This window comes from Chaetodon auriga, chromosome 24 (genome assembly GCF_051107435.1).
Source record: "Chaetodon auriga isolate fChaAug3 chromosome 24, fChaAug3.hap1, whole genome shotgun sequence".
Classification (NCBI taxonomy): domain Eukaryota; kingdom Metazoa; phylum Chordata; class Actinopteri; order Chaetodontiformes; family Chaetodontidae; genus Chaetodon; species Chaetodon auriga.
The window spans coordinates 3,332,416-3,357,500 of record NC_135097.1 but is presented as its reverse complement, the minus strand read 5'-3'; the positions used below and the strand labels follow the sequence as shown (position 1 = coordinate 3,357,500).

At 45.2% G+C, this 25,085-nt stretch overlaps 1 protein-coding gene across 2 annotated transcripts in view; it reads right to left on the bottom strand.

Annotated features, from left to right (window-relative positions):
* col4a6 (collagen, type IV, alpha 6) overlaps window positions 1–25,085 on the bottom strand; it is a 106,550-nt gene that overhangs the window by 37,202 nt on the left and 44,263 nt on the right. For both annotated transcript variants that reach the window (XM_076724526.1, XM_076724527.1), the window contains exon 4: window positions 6,284–6,361. In XM_076724526.1, coding sequence (XP_076580641.1) covers window positions 6,284–6,361 — 78 coding nt within the window. The remainder of the gene's footprint in view (window positions 1–6,283; window positions 6,362–25,085) is intronic.

The following is a 25,085-nucleotide window of genomic DNA, read 5'->3' as shown; positions in this document are numbered from 1 at the left end:
TCGTCCACGCCGTTCCCTCCTGCTGTCCTCCGGTCAGTCCTCTCGTCCCGTCTCTCTCTCGTCTGCTTTGACATAAAAGGATCTCCGCCGACCTGTCTTCCTCCCTCTTTTTTCCTCTCTACCTGCTTCAGGATTAAAGTAAAGGAATTCAGGGATGGAGAGACGCGGCCTTTCATCGAGGGGCCGGGCGGAGGGGGCTTCATCCCTCGTTTTCTTATCTTCCCATCCCACCGAGACACACATCCACTATCACTTTACCCTCATGGTGTTTTAACTGGACGGCTGCTGCACTCTCTCTCTCTCTCTCTCTCTCTCTCTCTCTCTTCCTCTCTATTCATCCTTTATTCCCGCCTCTCCTTTGCTGTCTGGGAGCCTTCCATCGCTCAGCCAATCACAGAGGCTGATTACCTGATCATGCCTCAGGTGTGTTGAACGTTAGGGGTCCGCTTGGTGGACTAACACTGACTTTAATTCATGCGCTGATGTTAGAAACCCTCTGATTGGCCGAGAGCGTCAGTCCTCTCTGTCTCTGTGTTTCTGATTGACACAGAAGGAGGTCTGACAAAATGAAGGAAATCACATCCTTCCTGACCCCCTCTGCTACTTGAAAAGCTCTGCAGCGTTGACCAAACACACACACACACACACACACACACACACACACACACACACACACACACACAGCATCCTGCCCTTTGACCCCCGGGGTTTACCCAATGGGAGCGGATGTTGTTGGACCTAATGGGTCCAGTATGACAGAGATATTAAAGCCAGGAGGCTAAAACCTGAACACAAGCCTTTAAACACTCGCGTCTGTATCTTCTCAGGACTTTAAGTGAAACCGAAGCCCCTCAGGCCATTAATAACAAAAACCAACGCGCGGCGTCTGGATCGTGTGTGCGCTGTGTTTGCGTTGGGGTCAGACGCCGCATCACTCGGGGGTCTCAGCGATGGATTTAAGAGGCGGATCAACCTCTGTCTATCCGACACAGTGATTAAAACCTCCTTCATCCTCTTTAAAGTGCACAAAGTTGACAAGAGGTGCGTTTGTTCCTCCCATCATTACCGGATGTTTGTTTTCATGCCACGTTTATTGGCTGGAGGAAACATCTACAGTTGATATCTTTAAGTCCTGACATGTCAGTCCTGCCCTCCTCCTCCTCCGTCAGTAATAACAATGTTCCAGTGTGAGCTGTGCCCTCCAGACCTGTTGGTGTGCCAGCGCATGCCGGAGCATCTCTGCAGGCCACGCTGACAATGGAAATATGGAGATTTTTTTGTTCGCTTGTTAAGGTTGGAGGCTTTTTCCAAGCCTCCGTTTGTTAGTGACAATCTGCACATTCATTGAACCTGACGGCCTCTAAAATGAGTGATGAGAATGAAAAACATGGGGAATATTGTTATTGGCTCCATGATTAGATGAGATACGGTACGGTGAATATGAAGCTACAGCCAGCAGCTGGCTCGCTTGTCTTAGCTTAGATTAGCATAAAGACTGGAGAGAAACAGCACAGATTGTACAGATTTAATGAAATGTTAAGTGTTAATCCTGAGCTTTAGATGTAGATTTTAGGCAGATTTTCATACCTTTAGACCGAGCCAGGCTAGCTGTTTCCACCCATTTCCAGTCTTTATGCTAAGCTAATGGGCTGCTGTCATCAGCGAATATTTCCCAAAATGTAAAACATTTAATCTGGATTTGTTGTTTAATAATCTAAAAACTATGTGATCTCAAATGTGATCTGTGCACATTATAAACGAGGTTTATTTTGCATTTGCTTCAGTTTCTTCTTCTTGTGCAGAGACAGAAAGTGTCTCTCTGCAGCACATACTTTCTGTGGCTATCAATGCCTCTGATTGATTTCTTTAAGAGATGAACTCCAGATAATCCCTATCGTTTGCACAAAAAGTTCCCCCCTCAGGGATCAACAGAATCCCACCTGACAACATTTACACTCCGTCAGTCACACGCCGTCAAGCCTCAGCTGTGTCTGATTCATCTCATTACTCGTTTTGTTATTTCTTCAGCAAAAGGTGCCAAAGTTTCTTGCAGCCACGGCTCCTGCATGATATACACAACAAACATAATTTAATCCCACGCGCTCTTTGATGATGAACATCCTCTGAAGTCACTTCGGAGACACTGAGACGAGCGATTGACTCTGGTCCAAAGCAAACACAGCGAGAGACAATGGCAGCAGAATATTCTGCGCGCCGAAGGAACGTCTGCTCTGATAGCTTCATATCTTTTATCTCAGGGGTTAAGGAGTTGCGCTGATGCCATAATATGGGGTCTGTATGTGTGTAGACGGTAAATTATATGTTATAGCAGTCTTTAAGGGAACAAAGCTGCAGATGCATGACAGCCCAACTTTCACTGACTCTGAAATGGAAGGAAAAATGTTCAGAAACGATCTAAATTATCTTTATCGGGGAACATGGACCCTAATGTCAGACGTACAACTGCTAAATTTCAGCAGTTGGTTGATTAGGTCACTGGTTTCCTCTTCTATAACACAAAGCAGCATCTCCTTTTGATCCCTTGTCACAGCTTTCATCCACTAAAGAGGGATTTTCCCTCTAAACATCTCGTTTTAGAGGTAAAATTATCTCTAAACTTCAGAAAAAAGCAAAGATGAGACTAAAAGGGTTTCAGCAGGATCCACCAACTTAAATTTAAGCCTTTTTTAAACCACATAGGATACAATTTGACACCTGTTCCACAATCGTACCGTCCAAAAGTATAAAAGAATGACAGAAAACCAGGAGGGATGATACGGCCAATCACAGTATTTCTATATATAACAATAATTCCTAATGATAAGATCAGTTTAATCAATGATATCTGAAACCTGACAGGAAATGGACCTGTGGTTGAATAAAGTCCATAATGTTTTGGGTGGAACAGTTGATTGACAGAAACAAGTTGACATCTTCTAAAATATGGGCATGTGCTGCTTTTCTCTGTTTTACACCAAACTCCATTTAAAATTTTAGGGTTTTAAGACTGCTGGTCGTGCATCACTTTTGGCTCTGGGGGCTTTTCTCCCCCCTATTTTCTGACATTTTTCAGACAAAACGATGCATCGATTAATCAAAAAGATGACTGTCAGATTAATGGATAATTAATAAAATCGTTATCTGCAGCATAAACGATGATTGATCCGTGTCGAGAAATCCTTTCAAAACTATCTGTGATTCAATCCAACATTACACTGAAGCACTTTGAGCACCACGATAAAGAACTACATGAACGTATTATTCTGATTATCACACTTGAATGACAGATTTTAGTGCCCAGCAGAGTGTTTGCATCTGTCGCTGTGACACACCTGTAGTCACGAAGGAAAGCCGTCCAGGATCAAGCCCGGGCAAACACAGACCTAAACTACTTTCTACCTGTGAGACTCAGGGCTGTTAACAGCTATGATCGAGAACACACCTCCCTGACCTGTAGGTATAAAAGTAAAACTGAAAAGAGACAAATAAGCACCTTACCGCTTAAACGTTTCCAAGCAATAACAGGTAAAGAAGGTAATGCAGCCACTGCAGCTGTGTCATTTAGGCCTCGCAGAAGGCCTGTACAGAGGTAGGTGGTATTACCTGAGCTGTATCATTTAGCGACAGGTACCTGGGTGTAATGTGGAGGTCGTCACTGTGTTATTTACCCAAACTGGTGTACACTAGGCAGGCAGTAAGTGTAGGCTTCTGTGTCAGACAGTAATTGTTGTTTGGATACAGGCTGAAAGAGACCGAGCTACACTGTGGAGCTTACAGTTAGTCTGGTTTTAGCCCGAGGTGACACACACACGCATACACAGTCCTCGAGAAGATGTGTGTCAAGACGAGCGGCGTTGGTCAGCTATAGAAACGTTAGCGCACTTCCTGTTTCCTTTCAGGTGAAGGTGACGGCTGTAAAGCCCACCTTTCAGCTAAAAATGAGCACATTTAAGGGTGTCATTTCCACTGGTGACGGGGTGAACACGACTTTTCCAAATCCAGTTCATTTCAGTAAAAACACTGTTCTGTACGGCTGCGTGTAACATTTCATTTAAGACCGTCTACCATCTATATATGTATTTATTTAGAATACTGGCTGCAAAAAAGGCCCGCGGCAGGTTTAACCTCCACCAATCAGAGGATCAGGGAGTCTGTGTGGATGCAAAAACAGCATCCTGAGAGGAAATTACACACTGAGATAGAAGTATTAATACAGTACGCCTTTAATTCTTATACTTTTAGCACTGAACAGAAATATTAAGCTTCGTGGGCAGCAGAGACTGCCAGGAGAGACACAGTTTTTGCCCTGGGTTTCGTCTCTCAGGCCACTTAAGTCATGTTTCTGCATTAAGTTTCTATAGTTTGTTCTGCAGTTTTCATATTTCTGTTCTGATTTTAGTAAACTCAGCTGTGTCTCCGGCTCTTTCTGGCCACTTATTTACAGCCTCTCACCTCCGACCTGATGATGCTGGAACATTTACAGAGGCTTGTGAACGTGTAGGAATTTCTATGAAGGCAGCAGCTTTACATTGACGTATAAAACACCCACAAACATGTCCTCTTAACTGTCACTGTGAGTCATAAATCAGAGAGTGGAGCCGCACTGTTCGACGCTGCTAAAGTTAACACAGCTGGCAGGTGGAGGCCGTGTATATGAATCTGTATATACTGAGATAAGAGAGTTTAATGATATACTGCAAACTGCGGTGGAATGTAACTAAGTACTTGAGTATTTCCATTTCCTTACAAAGTTATGCTTCTACTCCACTACATCTCAGAGGCAGATATTGTACTTTTTATTCAGTGAAAACCTTGTATCTCCACCTTTTCTGATAAACTAAAGGATGAAGTGTTCCTTTACGTCTTGAGAAACTTCTCCTCCTTCTTCAGCTCAATAAACTCTTTAAAAAGCCTCTCGGATCAGCTGAAAACGCATCGTCACAAAGCTGAAAACAGCCTGTTTTTTTGAGCTTTTTGGAGATACGTGGTTCTCACAGGACGGCCATGCTGCAAACATATGATGATCTTATAGAAAATGATGCATTGCTGTGGATTAACACAGCCAACAGGATATAAATCAGTTCAAATAAGCTGAAACATCTACAGCTGTAATACTAATCAGGATTATTAGGGAGCATTTTACTGCAACATGAGTACTTTTACTACCATACTTAGATACTTTTACTTCAGTGAGGTTTTGTAAGGATTTACTTGTGGTGGAGGATTTTCCAGCGTGGTTAAATCAAGGACGCGTATACTTCTTCTGAGTGTGCATTCGTTCATTCATCGATGAGCAAATCAGCTCCCACTCTGTCAACACTTGTTTAGATGTCATTGCTAACGGATGACAGTTGATGTTAATTTCATGGTAGCAATGACGAGAAAATGAGTTCCTCGCCTAAAGACACTGTTTTGTTTTTGTGGGCGTCGATTCGCCGCCTGGAGAAACCTCGGCGTGGTCTATAAGCACTGTCGAAACATGTATAACACAGAGCGGCACAGAAATCACTTTGGGATAATGTATGTGGGTGTAAAATATGTGTAGCTGTGTGATGGAAAGTTATTAAAATCAGGGCTCCGAGGTCACCGTTCCTCCACAAAATGAAGGTAATTTTCTCGTTCCCGCAAATTAAACGCCCAAAACTGTTGTTTTAATTGGAGCCTCGAACGAAATGAATGCGCTTCTCGTGAACTCAGCATGGTTTTCTGGGCTTATATTGTTGCCAAATAGGGAAATTATCTCTGTTTATTCTGCTAACCCAACAGACAACATCTTAGGTCGCAGATTAGCAGATTACAGGTAATCTGCTGTAATGAATAGTGAAAATATGAAGGCGACAGATTAAAATTGTCTTTTTTACGCTGATTTATTTAGATTTAGAAGATCTAAATCTAAGTTTAACGACGTCTGCGTGACGTCTTAATGCTCCAGGGAAACGTCTCTGCTTTTACAGTGCGACAGAACATCACAGCGTTCACTAAAAACAGCATTTCTGCAGGATGAATTATTACTTTTATGACCAGCTCGGGCTGAGAATTGCCCTGAAATGACCTGAAGGGACCAAATCTGTGCTTGAAAACGTCAAAGTGTCGTCATTCCTTCAGGAAAATGGACCGTTTCTCCTTGTCTTTGTGGATCAGGAGCTCGTTTGGACAAACGGGTCGTTACTTCTCTGGATTCTGCTGAATAAAACTGTGCACGTGCAAACGATGACGTGCTCGTTTTGAGCTGCTGGAAACATGGAGGTGGATTTTACTGAACAAGAGCAGAGACGTGACTCACCCTGCTGCCTTTCTCCGGGTTGCACCTGCATCCTCCGCTACAGTCCAGGCCTGCACACGGCTCGTCGAACTTGGTACCCTGTGGACACAAAGAGAGGCAGAGATTAAAGACGGCCCTTTGGGAATATGCGTGCTGTCTAAATCTCCCTAAATGCAACAGCAGTGAGCGACTACATGAGCCTGAAGTATAGCTGCAAAAGGTCAAGAGTCTTTGTTCAAATTCCTGCACAAATAAAAGCAAAAGCCCAAACAAAAAGTCAGAAAACAGGGCAGCGGAGCACAGAGACGCCTCCGTGAGTCACGGGGTTACGAAGAGTCCTGATAGTCGCATCAGTGAGAAGTTGGCAGATTTACAGCAGTTCAAAAGAGGCAAAGGGGTTTAAGGTGGATTTAGGAAAGGATCAGATCCAGTCCGAGCTGAAACTGGGTGTTGATTGAAAGAGTGCACGGCGTTTTAAAAGGGGAGATCTAATTATGCATCAAAGATAACAAGTACGATCACGTTCTTCGGGTTATAAACAATGTTTTGCGCCGTGCTGGCGTCGTGTTTACAGCCTTCGCGCGTCCCTCTTTGGGCCTTTCTCTCTCTGTGTGTGATCGTTCACCTCCAGCTCTTCTTCTTCTTCTTCGCTTGTTGATTAGTAACAGAGACCAACCAGCTTTAACTACAACCAGACTCAAAGCGATACCAGCAGCAGCCCTGAGGAGACCCTTCAGGAGTCCACATGAGGCCTTTCATGACTTTGAGGGACGTTTGTTTTCCAAGCCGGGGCAGCCAGGGGTGAGAGGCGTCATCTTTGGCGAGGAGAAAGCAGTTTGCATGAATAAACTTTGTTAAAATCTCCAGTTTTCACTCCTCAAACACGGCGTCTGGTGCGCGGTAAACAGACCTCAGCATCTCCACGCAGCATTTGTAGCTCATAAACTCCAACTGGGCTACAGATTAACCTTTAAGTGTCCAGGGTGGCATTCCTGAGATATCTAGCAAACATCACGCAGTGCTCTCAGAGTTTATAAGCTTTTATAAGCTGACATATGAGTGGCATAAGCTCATATATACCAAGCTCTTAAAATGCCATCTATTCACGTGTTGGGACTCTGGCTGGGAGGTGATGGACCACACGGTGAGCGCGGAGTGTTTCATATTCCTCACTCACATCCGTGTGTTTCTACGTCTTAAATACTGAGCGTGAATCTAAATATTGGACAGATGGTTAATGATCAGCTCCTGGGAGCGAATGTCTGATATGAGTTTGTGGTTTGGGGGTCTCTTTGGGGTCAAACTCAAAGGTCACAACCGGCATTTCAACGTGATTAGTGGATGAAAGGGAGCTGGCGGGGTGGAGAGACGTGGAGGAGACGGGGACAGGAGGGGAGGGGGGACACGAGGGTGTTGACGGGGGTGTGATGGAGGTTCAGAGGACAGGGTGTGTGTTAGTTCATGTGACCACAGTGTGTGAGCGTTCAAATCCACAATGATGGAGGTCAAGGACCCTCCAGGACCCCTGTAAGCATCGTCAGCCGGGCCCGGCCTGGGTCTCAGTCTAATATCATAAGAGCCTGGGAAAGAGTGGAGTATGTGACACAGTCAGATCAATTACAGATCATTTCCATCGGCTCCACGGTGACATATTATTACCTTAGATGGAGGACAAGTTAGCAAACAGCTGACACATCCAGCAGAGACAGAGCGACTGTAACTAGAGGCGTAAAGCTTGTTTTAAGTTCACGTAAAGAACTCAGAAATCAAAATCGCCTCTGTGCTGGAAGGAGGGAAGAACGATGCTTTAATACTACCGGCTTTAATTTATTTATTTTTTTTACTAATATCCAATATCAGCCTATTTCTTTTAAATTACAATACTGCAGGAAAACTGGTGAACAAACAGTGAGCGGTATAAAAGAGGAGGAGAGGCAGAGGATTACTGCTGCCAACTACTACTACGACTACTACGACTGCCACCTGGCCAAGACAACAGAGTCAGTGACAACCAGAAAAGCTGCAGACAAAAAACGTGGCGCAGGAGGAGGAGGAGGAAACAGAGGAAAACACACAACAAGGAGAAAACGAGCTTGGCCCAGAGAGGAGAGAGAGAGAGAGAGAGAGAGAAGGAGGGGAAAGGTCAATGGCGCCGGTCCGGCTTTCTTCCCTCTGATCTCCTCAACTCCTCTAATCACAGTGACAGAAGGAGGGCAAGAGAGGGAGAAAGTGAGCAGGGAAACGGTGAAATTTGGGCTAAAGGAGGGAGAAAGGACGGAGCGATAGAAGAGGGGTAAAAGAAACGGAGGGAGGCCAAAAAGAGAGAGCAGATTAAAGTTTTGGCAAAGAGGCCAAAGGAGAAGAAGTCACTAAAAATAGAAGCAAAACACGTGATTTGGAACATTAACGGCACAGAGTTAAGCCAAAAAAAGAACAAGAAAGGAGAGAAGTGACCCGGACGGGAAATTAGGAAAAACCAGCATAGAAGAACACAAGAAGGACGACGCTGGAAGCTTCACGCTCTTTTAATTCCCGACCTCCGTATCATGTTACCCTTTTTTACTTTGGCCTATTATCCTCCTTTTGTCGAGGCATGAATACTTCCTCAGGTATTCTCCAATCAGAGCGGGCCGCTTCAGATCGCTATTGGCCCTGAGAACCATGGCTCTGGGACATAATCCAGCCTCTACCTGAGCAGGGCGGAGATGTCCACACCCAGGGTTAAAAGTGAGTGGAGGATGATGTGGGCAAACAGATGCTAAGCCAGCGCCCGAGGGATGTGTGATGTGGTGTCAAACACAGGAGGATGACGAAAACATGGCCGCATGCACACAATGAGGAGCCGTGAGAGGTAAACACAAACGCATGGAGCGGGACACGTGAGCGCATTTGGACGTGTAGACGCAGGAAATGCTGCATGAGGACACACAGTGTGTTTCTATACTTGTGAGGACGCTCTTTCACGGCACATTCCCCGGTCCCTGAACGCAACGCTAAGGCTGACACTTTAAGTCTAAACCCCAAAACAGACCTTTAGAAAGGTGCCAAAATGTCAGCGCTTCCTCACAAAGATGTAAGTACAAGAGTGAGCGTGCACACACACACACACACACACACACACACACACACACACACACACACACACACTCAGGGCTACATTCTCCCATAGAGAACAAAGACTTGAGGACAATGAGCTGAAACCCTGGTTAACAATATGAGAACTATTTGATCATCTCATCATTTTACATCCACTGACACAGAACCTGTGTGTGTGTGTGTGTGTGTGTGTGTGTGTGTGTGTGTGTGTGTGTGTATTAGTCACATTGCGGGAATATAAATTGTCCCCAGAGCGTAAATCATGAAATTTTAAGGTGACGACATTTGAGCCAAAATGATGTCGAAAAAGCACAAAAGGTGCAAAAATATGACATAAAATGTAAGTTCTTGGCCTTGGAAACGGCGGCTGACAAAGGCAACCGTCTATTCAGTGAAAATACTGCTATCAACCAACAAGTCAAACAAGTCCTAATAATCTAATTATGAAATATGTCATTGTCCATGCCCTCAAGAACTTGTGTCCAAGGGCCAGACCTTGAAAATGCCCTCAGACCTCCACCAAGGAGGCAGTCAGTGCTCAGCACAAAACCCACAGTTCAACAACCAATGAATGAGTCCTTATCTCAACAAAAACTCCTCTTCAGGATCCCAGGAAGCAAAGGAACAAGCTCAGTTTGAGACTCAATGCAACAGTCGGCCACTGAAAATCCACCAAAGTGACGCCTCAACAAGCTGAATCATCACCTCGTGTAGTCCGGCCAATGCTCCTGTCAACTGCAGGGAACTGAAAGCTGAGGGGTTTGATGGAGGGTCTACAGAGTAGAAAGGATGGAGGTGGAGACTGATCTGATCCTGTAGACCAGGTGAATTACGAATTATAGACCTTCTGGCTTGTTGGGGCTGCATGGGAAGCTTCGGCGGGTCGGATGCGGCCCGCGAGCCACCAGTTGACGATCACTGAAGGTAAGGGCCGGGGAGATTAAGTTAAAGGAATGTAAAGATGCTACAGGATTAGACATGTGCCTGTAAAGGTTATGGCACTCCAAACAAAAAGCACCTTGCTCATAATTTGCATCATTAACTGACATAACGTGATGGAACAGGCACGTTCCCGATCGGCTGCCTGAATTCAACAGTGCGTTCATTCTTTCTCCCGTTCTGTCATCCCGGCATTACCCAGCTATGTGTCCGTGAGCTCTGCCTAATGTTCCCCAATCAATCTTCGCTGTTTGCTCATACTTTACTGTCCAAACACTTTCATGAGCGTACGTCTAACTGGGAGTTTTAAAAGCCATCTGTAATGCCTGTCTGCTTAAACCTCCTGCTTTTCATACACGTGAGATTGGCAGCTCATGGGCAGCGGCTGACGTCTGGACTTGCCTGTTCATTCCTATGGGTTCTGCTGATGTTATCCGGATAAAGGTTCAGGCTAGGGTTACCTGGAGTGTGATATACATTTTCTGAGGTACAATAGAGCATGATGTGACAGGACAGATGACAGACAAAGCATTGCATGCGTGGTATGTTATAGAATTCCTCACTTCTAACATGATGGTGGTTCGCTTCAAGGTCAAACAAGCAGACTTTCACTATGTGTTAGCAGGTTAAAGAAGTAGAACGGGTGTGCATTTGGCCTTTTCTATCTCCAGTTGATAAAACGTGTTGAAGCTATAGCTGTACAGTTTGGGAAATATACTTAAAGCCCGTCTGACCTAAAAGCTTCAGGAACTACTGGACCAGGAAATTAAACTCAGGATCTAATCCAGGAAGTGAAAGCCCCTGAAGCACAGGCAAATTAGACCAAAGACAGATTAAAAAAAACAATAATGGACACCTGGAAATGTCCTTCAGGAGATATGTTTAGCCCTGGTTCCTCAAGCTGGAGAGCAGGTAGAGTTCTTGAGTTCCTCAAAGGGATAACTTTGGCACACAGGAAGTGATGAAGCGTCTGATTTGCCTCCCTTGGATCCTTAAACTGACCCTTCACGCCGTGCAGGAATCTGTTAAATCCACAGCCTGTCAATCAGCATGTCATCACATGGTAACAACCAATGGGAGCGCAGAGTTTACTCCAACACCTGTCAGTCAAAGTGTCACTGCATAAAACAAACCAGTGACCAGCTTGATTACTTAAAGGAGAAGCCGCTGTCAGTTTTTGGGATCGGGAAATGCGACTTGGCCCCTGAAGACCCTCTTTACGTTTCACCTGAGCCTGAACCTGACGTTGAGGAATGACTTCAAGGGAAAAAAAGAAGGGGAAGGGGAGGTTGTGACTGCTTATGCAAATAAAGAAAGGCAAAGGGCAGGAGAGAAAATGTGGAGATAAGACGAGGAAGAGTCGCTTCCCTCTTTCAATGTCCTCCCCTTATCGCACATTATTTTGTCTTCGCTTTGTCCTTCTCTTTTTTCGACTTGACCCTTTTCCTCCTTTCTCTCCGTCAAATCCTCCCTCTCTCTTCCTCCCCTCCCCATCATGTCCTTCCTCTCCCTCGTCTTCCTCTCTGGTCCATCTGTGACCCTGACATCCACCGCAGGAGGCTCGCCAGCTGTGTTTGGGCTCCAGCGTTCCTCGTTTACTTCTGTTTATTCCACGCTGTGTGTGTGTGTGTGTGTGTGTGTGTGAGCTGTATGGACTGTATATTAGCACACAAGCACGGCCACGAGCACACTTTGTGTACTTGTACACAAGCTCACATGCATTTCTGTGTGTGTGTTCCCCTGGACGAGGCCACCCAGCTGGAGGCAGGTCATCTATAACGTGGTCAGACAGCGGAAATTTGTGAGGCTAAGATGGACCCAAACCGGACGTTGCACACCGCCAGCTGACATGGCCGACGGCTGCAAATGTAAATGAACCGTCTGTGATTGCAGACAGAATCCATTTACACCAGGAGAGAGGCTTCTCAGAGGCGCAGTTCACGTTTATGTCCACTTTTTTGAAACTGTTCCAGTAAGAATAAGATGAAAAACTCACTAAAAACAGTGTTAATGGTAAAAGAGCAAGAGTTTTGTTCTTCTTTAAGGACCACACCAGGGAATTTAATGTCCTTCTTGTATACTTTTTAGCATTTTGCAGTAAGTTTTTGCATCTTTTTGAATGTTTTCCATGCATTTCAAAATCAATTATCACACTTTTGAGACTTTAACCATCACATTTAACATCAAATCTGTGTTTATCTGCGTCACAGTCACATTACTGTCATGAGGTCACGCAGTATCACAACGCAACAGTAACAGAAGTTAGCTAAAAACATCTGTAAAGTAGATTCCAGAGTCTCAAAATCAGAGTCTAAAGGGTCGGATAATACGTTTGAAAAATCCAAAACTCTACCACATGTTTTGGAAAAAGGTCAACAGTAAAATAAAGCACACAAGATTTGTTGCTAAGGGGTTAAAAACTGACAACAACACTGACATCCTGTAAAAGAACAGTTGACATAAGTAGTCCTGAACTTTAAATCCAGATGCATTTCGGGACTCCACGTAAGCAGATAGTAAACAGTACCCCTTCTCCATTTCCCAATCCCTAATCCAGTTAAGACTGTGTTAATGTTGTGAAACGCTTTAATGTCACAAATCCACACGTGCTGCAGAATGTGGATTTTCCTGGCAGAGTCAAAGTAAACTAAGATTTAGAGAGCTAAGCTCCTTCCAAGTGCCAGATCTCCCCTGACACCGAAGACACACAGACCTACAAAAACAACCAAACACAGCAAGAAGCTAACAGGTGAGACGTGTGTGCTGGACTTCAATCCAACTGCAAGACAAAACTGTAAAAACACTCTGTTACAATCAGTGATGCATTCGTTAGTCTGAGTCCAAACACGCTCACGTGTTTTGTTCCAGTATTTCTGTACTTTTACTTTATTAAAAGGGTAAAAGAGTACTTCTTCCACTGCTGCAAAGATACTTCAAGACAAGTTCTGCATTCACAATCAAACCAGAAGCACTGCCACCAAAGAGTGAAGGTCCATTTCAGAGTGATATGTTACTAAATATAATCACATTGGATCAACATCATTCATGCATAAATGTAAGCAGCATTTTTAAGGTAAGAAAATCAGCTTCAGCTTCGGTTTGTGGCATCGGTTCAGAACAAATAAACACTAACAACAAACAGACAAATGATGCAGCGTTTCGAGGTGAAGCGAATTTTGACTTCGACTCTTGTTGAGTAGTTTCATCAAATCACTTCATCACCTTTTAGCAGGTCATCATTTGTGCTTACCTGCACACATGCAAAAACCTGTATTCCTTACTGCATGCACACGCACACGCGCGCGCGCGCACACACACACACACACACACACACACACACACACACACAGATCCCTCTTTTCTTTCCTCTGGCTAAGGATTCTGCAGTCGTGATGGAACAGAAACGTTGCTATTAGACAGGATTAGGACTGTACCTGCCGAGCCTTGTTGTCTCTCTCGCTCTTATTCTATCTTGTTTTGTTCCTTCATGAACATAATTAGAGACTTAAGGGGGTAAATTTAGCAATTTTATCCTGTTTTTTCAGAACAAAATGAACCGGGACGAGACGGGGCACGCACGCAGAACAGGAGCTAAGTAACATGTTCCTGCTAATGCCACTTGTACCGGTTTGTGTATCCTCGGGTTCTGTACCTGCTAATTCAGCCCTGCCCAGGTCCTTATGTGGATCACTGGAAGCGGATCATTATCAGTCAGAGGGAGGATTGATCTGTAACGTCAGAACGATCTGAAACATCCGTGACATTTGCCTCGTTTCATCTCTCCACTCTCTCCCGCCTCTTTTAAAGGCGCTCACATTAACTTTACAGGTCACAGCTGCTTCAAAGGTCAAATTCAGGGTGTTTTTTAATGGCCAGAGCTCCCAAACAGGTCAGAAAAAATCTAAAAAAAATGTAGGTTATCTGTTGAAAATGTTCAGATTGTATGCTGAAAGTCTGCAGTCACTGTTTCAAACACTTTGGAGCATGCATGAAAAATATACTGCCAGCAATCAGATGCCTGATTTATCCAAATTCATCTATTTTGTGAGTGTTTCAGGACTAGAAAAGTTCTTGTAGGACACATATTTCTATCTGAAATCTCAGACTGAGTATCTGTCGTCACTCTCACTGTGATATCTTCGAATTACTCAGAGCTACAGTTAGATTACCTTTACTTCAGATATGTAGAATAATGAAGCAATCACTGCCGCTGGGTGAACGTTCTGTTTAGAACAGAAAGAGGCCAACGTGTTCTCGAGTAAGAAATAATAAACAGTGCTGTCGTGTGCTGTTGATCACACGTCTCCAAGGAAACCCAAAATTTACCCAACAGGCACAAGTCAAAGGGTGCACTCACACCTTTCCTCTTTGGTTCGGTTAAAACGGACTGTTGCGCCTGTTTCATGCTGTCAATCAAACCCTGAGAGGGCGGGTCTCAGTCCGCTTCCATGAGGTTCGTTTGTGGTGAAGGTTTTTATGACTGATTCATGATGAATCCAAAGCTAAACTGTGAACAACTCACCGGTTCAGGAAGTCTTATTATTGATCTGATAATCCCTGTATATTTGGATACAAGCAGAGATATTCTCCCTGATTATCAGCGTTTGTATCCTACTCTGTTTACGCCGTCGGCTCATGTGTGTGACAGCGATCCTTCGTTAATAACCCCCGACTCATTCCAGCACGAGACGTCTCCTTCCCCTCCTGTCTCTACCTGCCATCGTTCATAACATGCGGTCGATTTGAGTCTAGAGATACTAAATAATCAGTTATTTCTTCTTGAGCGCTTTGTGACGCTGGAGAATATAAACATACACACCAGAAGCAGTTAAGTGCTGCGTAAACTTCTGTCAGTCGGCGATATTTGATTCCCCCACGTGGGTCCTGATGATGCGGGATGACAGTCGTCAAAACTGTCCAATTAACCAGTTTTAACGAGTCTGTGTAACTTCATGTTTAATAAAAAGTCAGAGAGAGCAGAACCAGAACCAGAACTAAAACCAGAACGAGGTTATTCATCAAGTCCAGAACTTTGATCCTTGAATCAATTCAAAGTCATCGCCTTCACCTCAGCTGTGGACAGAAATACTGTCGCCAGACAATCGACACCAGTGTGACCTCACAGGAAGGGGCGGCTCTCCGAGGTCACATGATCTCCGTCTATTTCTATTAAAGCACCAAGCTCAGGCTGCTGCTGGTATTCAGAGCTGCAGCCAAAGCGCTGGAGCGTCCACATCGTCGGAACATGAGCTTCCGGTCGGGGTTTGGTTTCTCTCACGCCTGCTCTCCAGTCGAGGCTGTAAATCCAGTCTGACTGCAGGACGCCGACGTGAAAATAGACCCAAAGCACCAAATATAGAACTGGGCATCATTTGTAAAGTACACGCAGGGTCAACAATCACTGCAGTGGTCTGCTTGGTGTCTGAAGAAACACCTTAGTGGAAGACGGAAGGAGCAGAAAAGGCATGGATCCATTCTTAAACTTCCACAGAAACCAATAAAAATCAGCATAACTCACATATGGAGACATGAAGACATCCCTTTTGGCAAACACATAATTCTTTCAGTGCAACAATAAAGCTGGGATTCCCCTAGCTTGTAAAGTTTTTTCCATTGTTTCGATCAGCTCTCGCACTGCCAGTGGAAATGATTAATCATCATTTTTATAACCTGCCGTGTTGAAAGACAGACCCCAGTCGAAGTCTAAATTTATCTGTGCATCCTCCAGCTTCAGCGCAGACAGACACACTTGGAACAAACCTCCTTAACTCTCAGCGCGCCAGCAAAGGCGGCCGGCTGCCCACTGGCAAGACGGGCGCAAACAACCGGCAACAGGCAGATTCACGCCAGCCTAATGATGTCATCCCACGGCAATAAAAAGATCCCCGAGACGTTGCATGCAGCAAAAATCTGCAGTCGGCGCAGACCGAGACAAAGGAAGGGACCGAGGTCGGAGCCAAAACAAACGGCAAGCCGCTGTCCGGACAAGAGTGCAGACAAAGAAGGGGAAGAACGCCGCGTGAGCAATGGAGCAGATGAAATGTGTGTTTAGGTGTAAATCAGTCATAAATTACACGCCAACAAGCCAGCAACAGATGGGAGGGGAAGCATTGGCACAAAGAAATGGCGAGGAAAAAAAAGAGCAGTTGTCACCACAGTCTTTTTGGTGAATGTCATGTTTTGACTTGTGAGATGAGACAACACTAAGACGGAAAAAAAGATGGTGGTTAAAGTGAAGGCGAAGCTGCTCGACTTTGCTCCTGAAAGGCTGAAAACGACCACAGGTTTCTTCAGCTGAGTCAAGTGATGTGTGTGTTTATTAGCATTTAGCTTTGAAGTCCAGATCAATAGAAAAGTTTGCCACCCTGTCCTGCCCAAAAACACCAACTATGGCAAAGGCACAGTGAGGGTTAGACAACCAAAACATCTGGATAAGGTCTGAGAAAGACCGTGGACGTCTGAGATGTGAATTCTGGTGTCCTGGAAGTCAGATGCACTTCATGCTCATCATGAATCGATCGGCTCAGTCATACACGGACATTCTGCACCCGGTCTGCAGATGGAGGACGGTGGGGTGGATGGACGGGTCAAACAAACATGGGACTTTCACCCTGGAGACCGCTAATCATGTCCTGAAAGTCATTGTTGACTATTTTAACTTATGTAACACTTAGCTAATTACGAAAGCAATGTACTTATTTTAAGCCAACTAATCAACTAGCTTTGGTGGCTAAACCTGAACAAACCATTTCACAATGCTAACCACATGATTATGAAGGTCTGGTACGCCTGCCGCTGGGACTCTCCAACAGTCATATTTGTTGTTTTAGGAGTTACTGTCAGTTAACCGATTCCAGGATGTGTTGGATTTGCATCACTGCTCACAAAGACCTTCTAAACCCAGAGACGCTGAAGGGACAGTCACAGTGGTACAAACAGAGCGGCGACGCTGTGAGTTGATGGCTGCTAAGAAGGTAAAATAAAGAAAAGGATTTCCCTGACAAACGTCTCCGAGCTGCACCTCACACCTCTTCATTACGAGCAAACAAAGGCAGAGACTGTTACTCTTTCCGTTATCTACATCTTTGAATTGTCTCACGGCGTGTTGGCAGCCGACACACAGACCGCCAACGACTGTACGACTGTTCGCTGTGAGCAGGTGGATACGAGGTTCTGTCAGTAAACATCCCTCTTCTGTTCGAGCGTCTGGTTTGCTTTTGTCCTGTAACTCTTCCCATTGTGCAACCTGCGCCTGTGTCACTGAGGGGATTATTACTCTGATAAATCACTTCCCCTTTCAAGTGTCGGTAGAACAAACTTTATATGCGACCACAAAATGTTTAGACAGTTTGACAAATTAGCTCGGCCGGCTCGAGACGCAGACTCGTAACATTACACCACAGGACGCTATTTATGATGAAACAGTACTAGACAACAAAGAATATTTATGATTTGATTTCAATTAGTGTAACAACGGAGAGCCCACAAGACATACGATGCTAAAGATAACATTTACAAAACACAGGCAGACTGGGGGATCCATTAGAGGAGCATGATGTTAACATCAGCTGGTGAGTATGACCAGAGCTGAGGACTATGGGAGACGAACTGCAGAGTGGTAAATATGGAATTAACTTGTCACAGCTTCCAGAGAAGTTTTTATTAGCTTGAAATACTCCCAACAGCCTGCACAGAGCAGTTTTTAAGGGTCAAAGATCGATAAAACAACACTTAAACAAAATTCTGTTTTGCTCGCAGTCGATGGCGACAGACGGATGGACTCAAAGCCAAAAAATAATCAAAACAATGCACATAAAGAACTGGAAAATTCCCTTTAGCCTCAGCTGTAGCCTGCTAACATGCTACACTGAGCTTAATCATATTTGCTTAGCTTATCATTATGAGCATGTTAGCACACTAACGTTAGCATTTTAGCTCAAAGAACATACTCACAGTGCATGGCTGCAGGCTCTTAGCCTCGTTGTAACAAAAATGGGGCAAACAAGCAGAAACACAGCATAATGCATTCTGGTATCAAAGCCTCATAAGGCGATTACACAGGTTTCTTAGCAAAACTGAAGATTAGAAGCTTCATAATAAGACTTATTGCAGGAATATGGCAGAATACACAGCAGCAGAGTGTATTTAATACATACATCAAATGCTGGCATGAAAAGACACACACACAAAGTGACAGTGCCCACCTTTGTGATAAGAGCTACGATAATCACCCCTTTGAACTACACTGAACGCCCCTCGCCCGGAGGGGAGACGAGGGGCGTTCGAAGCGGAGAGGGGAGGTGAATGGCGAGACGGAGGCTGATAATGGAGGAGCAAACCGATTAAAACAAGGAGTGATAGAGGGGAAGAAGCACCAGGGTGGTGTAGGAAGTACAACAGGTACAGATGGAGGCAGGAAAGAGGGAGAGATGGAGGAAAGATGGCGCGAAAACAATCTTCTGGGGAGGTGGAGGGAATGATGGGAGGAGCGGAGGAGGCCATGGAGGAGAGGAACACCCTGAAACAAGATCTGGTTTCACCTGTGTGATTGCTGTTTTTGTACCTCGGAGGGACGAGTGCAAAAAGGACTGAGGAGGGGGAAATGTGTACATGTATGTGGAGAACGTGTGTGTGTGTGTGTGTGTGTGTGTGTGTGTGTGTGTTTTGTCTGTACGTCACAATAGGACAGCAATTACAGCTCATATATTAAAGGGCAGAAATCTGAGATACGGCTAATGTGCATCAGAAGAGCAAAGAAAGTTGTCTCTGTCCGCGCCTAAAGGGCCCACAGGGACACACACACACACACACACACACACACACACACACACACACACACACACACACACGCCTTAACCAGTGTAGTTTAAGGTTTCCTCTGAACAACAAGTGTAAACCGATCAGTGTGTCTCCATAGATCCGCCTGAAAGAAGAAATGCCCCCAAACACTGCTGTGTGTGTGTGTGTGTGTGTGTGTACTTGTGTCCCTAATGCAAGTATGTTTGTGTGTCTACCTGTGTGTGATACAAAGAAATGTGTGTGTGTGTGTGTGTGTGTGTGTGTGTGTGTGTGTGTGTAGCTGCAGGCAGTGCACCAGGATGACGGCCTGGTAAAGATCACATAGGACGATGCTCACCTCCGCCGGTCTCCAGTTCGGGCCCACAGGACAGATGAGCCGCTCTTTGAACTGTTAAACATGTGGCGGTGCAGGAACATAACACCTGAGACACACACATCGTGAAGCGCAGAGCAAAACTAAGCTGACACAACGGTCAAATTTCCAGAAATACTCATTTAAAGAGTGCAAGAGTGGAGGCAGCGAATGCTTCTACAACTCTGAAAAACCACAACTTGTCATTTTAAGGCTAGCAGTTTCCCCCTGTTTCCAGTCTCTAAGCTAAGCTAAGCTAACCATCTCCTCGCTCGTGGCTGTTTTAAGAAGTCCACATCCTCTAAATTCCAAAGCCTCCGTCAGAAACCGGCTGAGCTCTGCCTACAAGCTCGTCTTCTTGAAAAGCTGCAGCATCGCCGAGCCAGCGCGCACCTCAGGTTACCTCACCGTATCCCGCCGCCCTGCCAAACAACGCCGAGCACTGCCAACCGCTGCTGCCAACCAGGGCCTATTTTTAGCAACGGAAGTCTCACGAGCAGAGGTGCAGCTTCACTCCTCCGCTTTTTTTCCCCTTGTCGAGGTGGTGTGAACAGAGGGTTGGCGGAATTTGGACACAGATTTCACCCGAGTGTGTGTGTGTGTGTGTGTGTGTGTGTGTACTCGAAGAGCGTGGCACGTAGCAGGTATGTGTCTCTGAATAGACTTCTGTAGTTCATGGTGTACATTCATGCATTTACAGGGCATGTACTGTACCCATCTGTCAGTGTGTGTGTGTGTGTGTGTGTGTTTGAGTGTGTGTGATGCCTCCCATGTGAGCGTGCTGCTGAATTCCACACCTGAAGCCCGAAAGAAAACACGTGTCCTGTCTTTCTTTTTTAGCGTCTTTTCAGCTGGACTGTAGTTGAACATTTTAAAGCGAGAGTTTGACATCTTGGGAATCAGGTGACAGTTAGCGTAGCTTAGCACAAACACTGGAAACAGAGGGAAACAACTAGCCAGGCTCTCTGAAGGTGACAAAACCCACCAACCAGCACCTCTAAAGCTCACTAATTAACATGTCAACTGATTATTTTTGCAAAGGTTTGTCTAAACAAAGCATAGTTGTGGTAAGGAAAGAAGTTAAAAAAACAAAATCACAGCCGGGGGAACTATTATATTTCACATTTTTAAAGAAAAATGTAAGTTGTAAGGAGCTGAGTTTCTTAAATTAGCACTTCTATATGTTATTGAAATGTGACATCTCACTCCACTTATCCCTCAATTTCCTCAAACTCTTTAATTCTTCGGTGAGTCAGGTCATGCTGCCAAAACAGCGCCAACCACAAGCCTGATTAACCTTTAGTTGTGGCTAAAGTTCCCCTCCGCCGCCAGACGCTGCTCCAACCGCCACCTAAAATTCCTCCCCTGCCCTGAGACCTATTAGATCAGCGGATTCACGAGTCAGACAAAAATTCCCTCTGCTGAGTCATCCTCCATCCGTCCATCAGCTGCATCTCCCTCTTGTGTCGTCTGGCTCTCTGCTGATTGAAGCCGGGCCGCCTGTGCAAACACCGGAGCCCACATAAATAACAGAGCGTGCATTTCGCCGTCACCGCAGTCTGCTCATGTGGCTACCGTGCAGGCAGACAGATGCATCGAAACCACAAGGGTTAAACAGGGACCTCTGACTCACCGCTGGGTGCGCGTCTGTTTCTTTCCCAAAAGAAAAAGGTGAGCTGAGGAGAGGGAGACAAAACACTGAAGCCCCATCAGATGTACCCCGACCTGCCGGTGCAAGTCTTCGACCACAGGGGGCGACGCGAGGGGGGATTCAGGGAGACAAGTGCATCGCTTCCCCCCGCCGTCTGATGGCAAACAGGGGGGAAATTCCACTTGCTGACCCCAAACACACACACACACCTGGGAGAGCCCGCAGCAGTGTAATAAGACCACAGGAATTGTTCACTCCAATAAATTTCACTTTTACCCTCCTGACTGACGAACGGCAGCAGCTTCGGTCCATTAAGTCTCTCTTATTACGGTGACTAACTGACTGGGCTGCAGTGCGGGAGAGTCTGTTAAAGTCAGCGGTGCTTCAGATAATTTTCAGCGTTTGTTTTAACCTGCTCGGAGGCCCAGACGGGCGGGGTCGGTCTCATCGTAGAGTGAAATCTAATGGATGATGGTGATGTGATGGATCATTTTTTGGCTTTGCAGGGAGGTCAGAAAACCTCCTTGTTTGACTCCCTAAATCTCATCCTTTCTCTTTGGCCTGCAGCCTAAAAGGCTCTATCATCTAGTCTGTATGTTAGTTTAGAGGTTTTAACACTTTCATAAAACGCCACAGGATGCTACAAAGGTCATATCTGTATTTTCAAAGCCTAAAAAGTGGAACTTGCAGCCACTTTTTGATCGATTTTGAGAGCTTCTCTCAGGGTCCAGTGAGTCCTCTGATGATGAGAGCTGTGATGTTAACAGATGTGCAGCACAGTGTGATGTCCTTAAATGGAAAACGCATGTGAGGTGATCTGTAAGCTCTCTCTCTCTTTTTTTACAGATTCATCCTCCCAAATTCTATAAAACCGATTAAATGCATTAAAAAAAGTGGAATTTGTCATCGAGCTCTGAGGGAGTCTCCTCGGTCTGATGTGGTTCAAGGCCGTCCTGGAGGACACTGGAATGTCCATAAATGGTAAGAGCTCCCAAAAGTCAGGGAACGGTCCTGAAATAAGCCGTTAGACACAACACAACACTGGACGGAGTGAAGCTGTGTCAGTTTGGCCAGCACTCTCAAGGACCCTTGAAAAGGACCTTGAGATTTTCCATAAACTAGACAACACACCGCCTCTGTTCTGTGGCTTTTTATTGAATGAGTTTGGAGAATTTCTTAATATCAGTATTTATCTTGAGTCTCAGATGAACACCAGTAAATATTAACGTTCTGTAACAGCCCGAGCTAAAGACGGGACCTTAAACGTGACGCAGTTCCCGAGTGACTCAGAGTGAGTGCACGATGTGTCCTGACACACATTCTGCCATTGGACAGAAGTAGAAAACAGAAGGATTTCCACATCTAAATACTCAAGATAAGAACCTTAAATATTATTTCTCAGGGTCTTTAAGGGGATCCTAAGTCAAACTGGCTGTACTGGTTTGCTCTTACTGTGACTATTAAAGCCTGTACTCATGATTCTACTGTTTTTTCATGTTTTAGACAATAAAGTTTAACAGGACAAGCTCCTTCAAAAAGTAGCACATAAACCAAATCAAAGAAAGTGCATTTCAGTGAGTGTCCACATGAGTTTCAGATTTTGGAGGATGTGCTTCCTTTCTGAGACTCAGGTGAGAATATTAACATCAGAGCTGTGATGGGAAAGCCGTTAGCTTAGCTTAGCATAAACGCAGACGGAAACAGACCCTGAAAACCCCAGAAAACCTTTTCTGCTTCACTTTGAAAGCATTTCTGCATGTTGAAGGTCGAGATTAGTCTCAGCCGCCGAAGAAGTGTAATGAGGTGTGTGTGTGTGGGAACGCAGAGCCACACAAACACAACCCGGGTTCGAGTATGTCCATATAAGTCGCCTGCGGGCGGAAAAAAAATTCCCCGCCGTGCTATGCTATAGACGCCCCCCCCCTCCCCTCCAGTCAATCAGCTTTTCAGCAGCTCTTAAAGCAGCATGGTGAGGTTAAAATATCACCCTGACGCTCCTTCTTTTGTGATCTGATCCACCTCTTTCTCCTCTCCTGAACACACAGCCGGGCACGATTGTGTGTGTGTGTGTGTGTGTGTGTGTGTGTGTGTGTGTGTGTGTGTGTGTGTGTGTGGGAGTGACAGAGGAGAGGCCAGGGTTGGTGAGAGAACAACAGAGTTACCTACAGACCATTAGACTTTGATGGGAACCAGTAAAATACAGCCTGAAGCTGTGAATGGGACGGGCTGAAAGAAGACGAGGGGGAGGGGGGGTTCAGGAACGCTGAAGGACGGAGAGGGGGCTCAATTATTTCTACATGATCATACATTATGATGTTTTGAACTCTGCAGCTAAAATCCACCGAAATTCATCCATTACTTCACCTCATTTCAGTCCGTGTGAGGTTTAAATTCAGACATTCGGGGCAGCTACAAGGTAAAGTTTGCACAAAAGAAAAAGAGAAATGGGAGATTTTGGGTGATAAACTAAGAGAGAAAGCAGGGGGCCATCATTTCTCATGACGGACAGTCAGGGGAGAAGAGGAGGAGGAGAGGAGGAGGAGGAGGAAATGAGCTTTCCTTTTCTATCCCACTCCAAGGTCTCTCCGCTAAATCATACAGCTGTCGACTCCCACCTGAGACTGTGAAGGGAGGGCATGCGCACACACACACACACACACACAAACACACACATGCAGACCCAAAATAATGAGAGAGGAGTCGCGAGATGCCTTTCTTTAGTGTTGGGGGTCCTGAGGCGATGAACGTATTTACACGAACGCCTGAAACAGTCAACACGGGTGAAGAAGCAGCTCTGAGGAGGAATCGAAGCGGAAGCGGCGGCTGTGGTTAACGATGATGAAAGTAAAGCACTGTAGGTGACATCGTTTAAGGCGCAGCTCCTTCCTGTGGCTTCGACTTTAAGGTGGTGAGGCTGACAATGAGGGAGGAAGTTGCGGATTAAAGTGCCAACGCAAAGAACGACCACCTTAAACAAACACTGCAGTTCTTCTGCCTGAACATCTGTCATCTCGGGTTTACAGCTCCATGAATAAAGCACAGCGGAGGGTTAAGGGTTCAGCCAGGGCCAGAAATGCTGCTAATGGAGTCACTCATGACGCTGAGAGCCGTTTCACATCGGACGCTCTTCTTCTCGTGTCTTATTTTGGATCAAAACTGCTCTGCGTGTCTGCAAAACTCTTCATTACCGGATGTTATTTTGATCCTAAACTGCTTTCTGCATATTCTGTTCAATGCAAAGATTTTCTAAAAGTCATATTTTGAGGTCAAACTGTTCTTTGAGTGTCATATTTCTTCTTTGTGAGTTATTACTGAAGGAAACTGCTTTGTGCAAATCATCTCAGAGGCAAGTTTTCGTTTTGGGAGTAAAAATCTTCTTTAAGTGTTTTTGCTGTCTTAATTCGGAATGAAACTCTTCACGTCTTCTTCTTCAAGCATCGTATTTGGGAACAAAATATTTGTTAAGTTGCAAGTAAACTCTTTGCATGTCTTACTCCAGAGCGACACTCCTTTAAGTACAATAACTCTTATCGCCTTCGGACAATAAGGAAACTACAGACGGGAATCTCTGCATCTCACTACGATTCCAGACATTTATCACTGAATGTATCTCGACTTGAATGAATGCAGCCTTTGATGTTACAGCTGCTGGTTGTGATTGTACTGCTGGTCTTCCTGTGCCTTAAAGGGAGAAACGTCAGTCAAACGGCTCGTTCTGCTAGTCCAAACAAAGTCAGAAACGACTTAGCAACAAATAACCCTTAATCTGAGTGATGCAAAAAGGAAAGAAATACATGCACAGCAGAGTTTGCATGCATATTTTAGCATGCTGCAACAGAGCTGGAGTAACCTCTGAGACAGACGGGAGAAGCAGTGGGGAAATGTCTCTGATACCTGGAGGCTAGACTGTGTTGACATACTTCTATTATTAAAAAAACATCAATCTGGATACCGTAGACAACGGCTCGCCTGCAGTGATGTTCGCA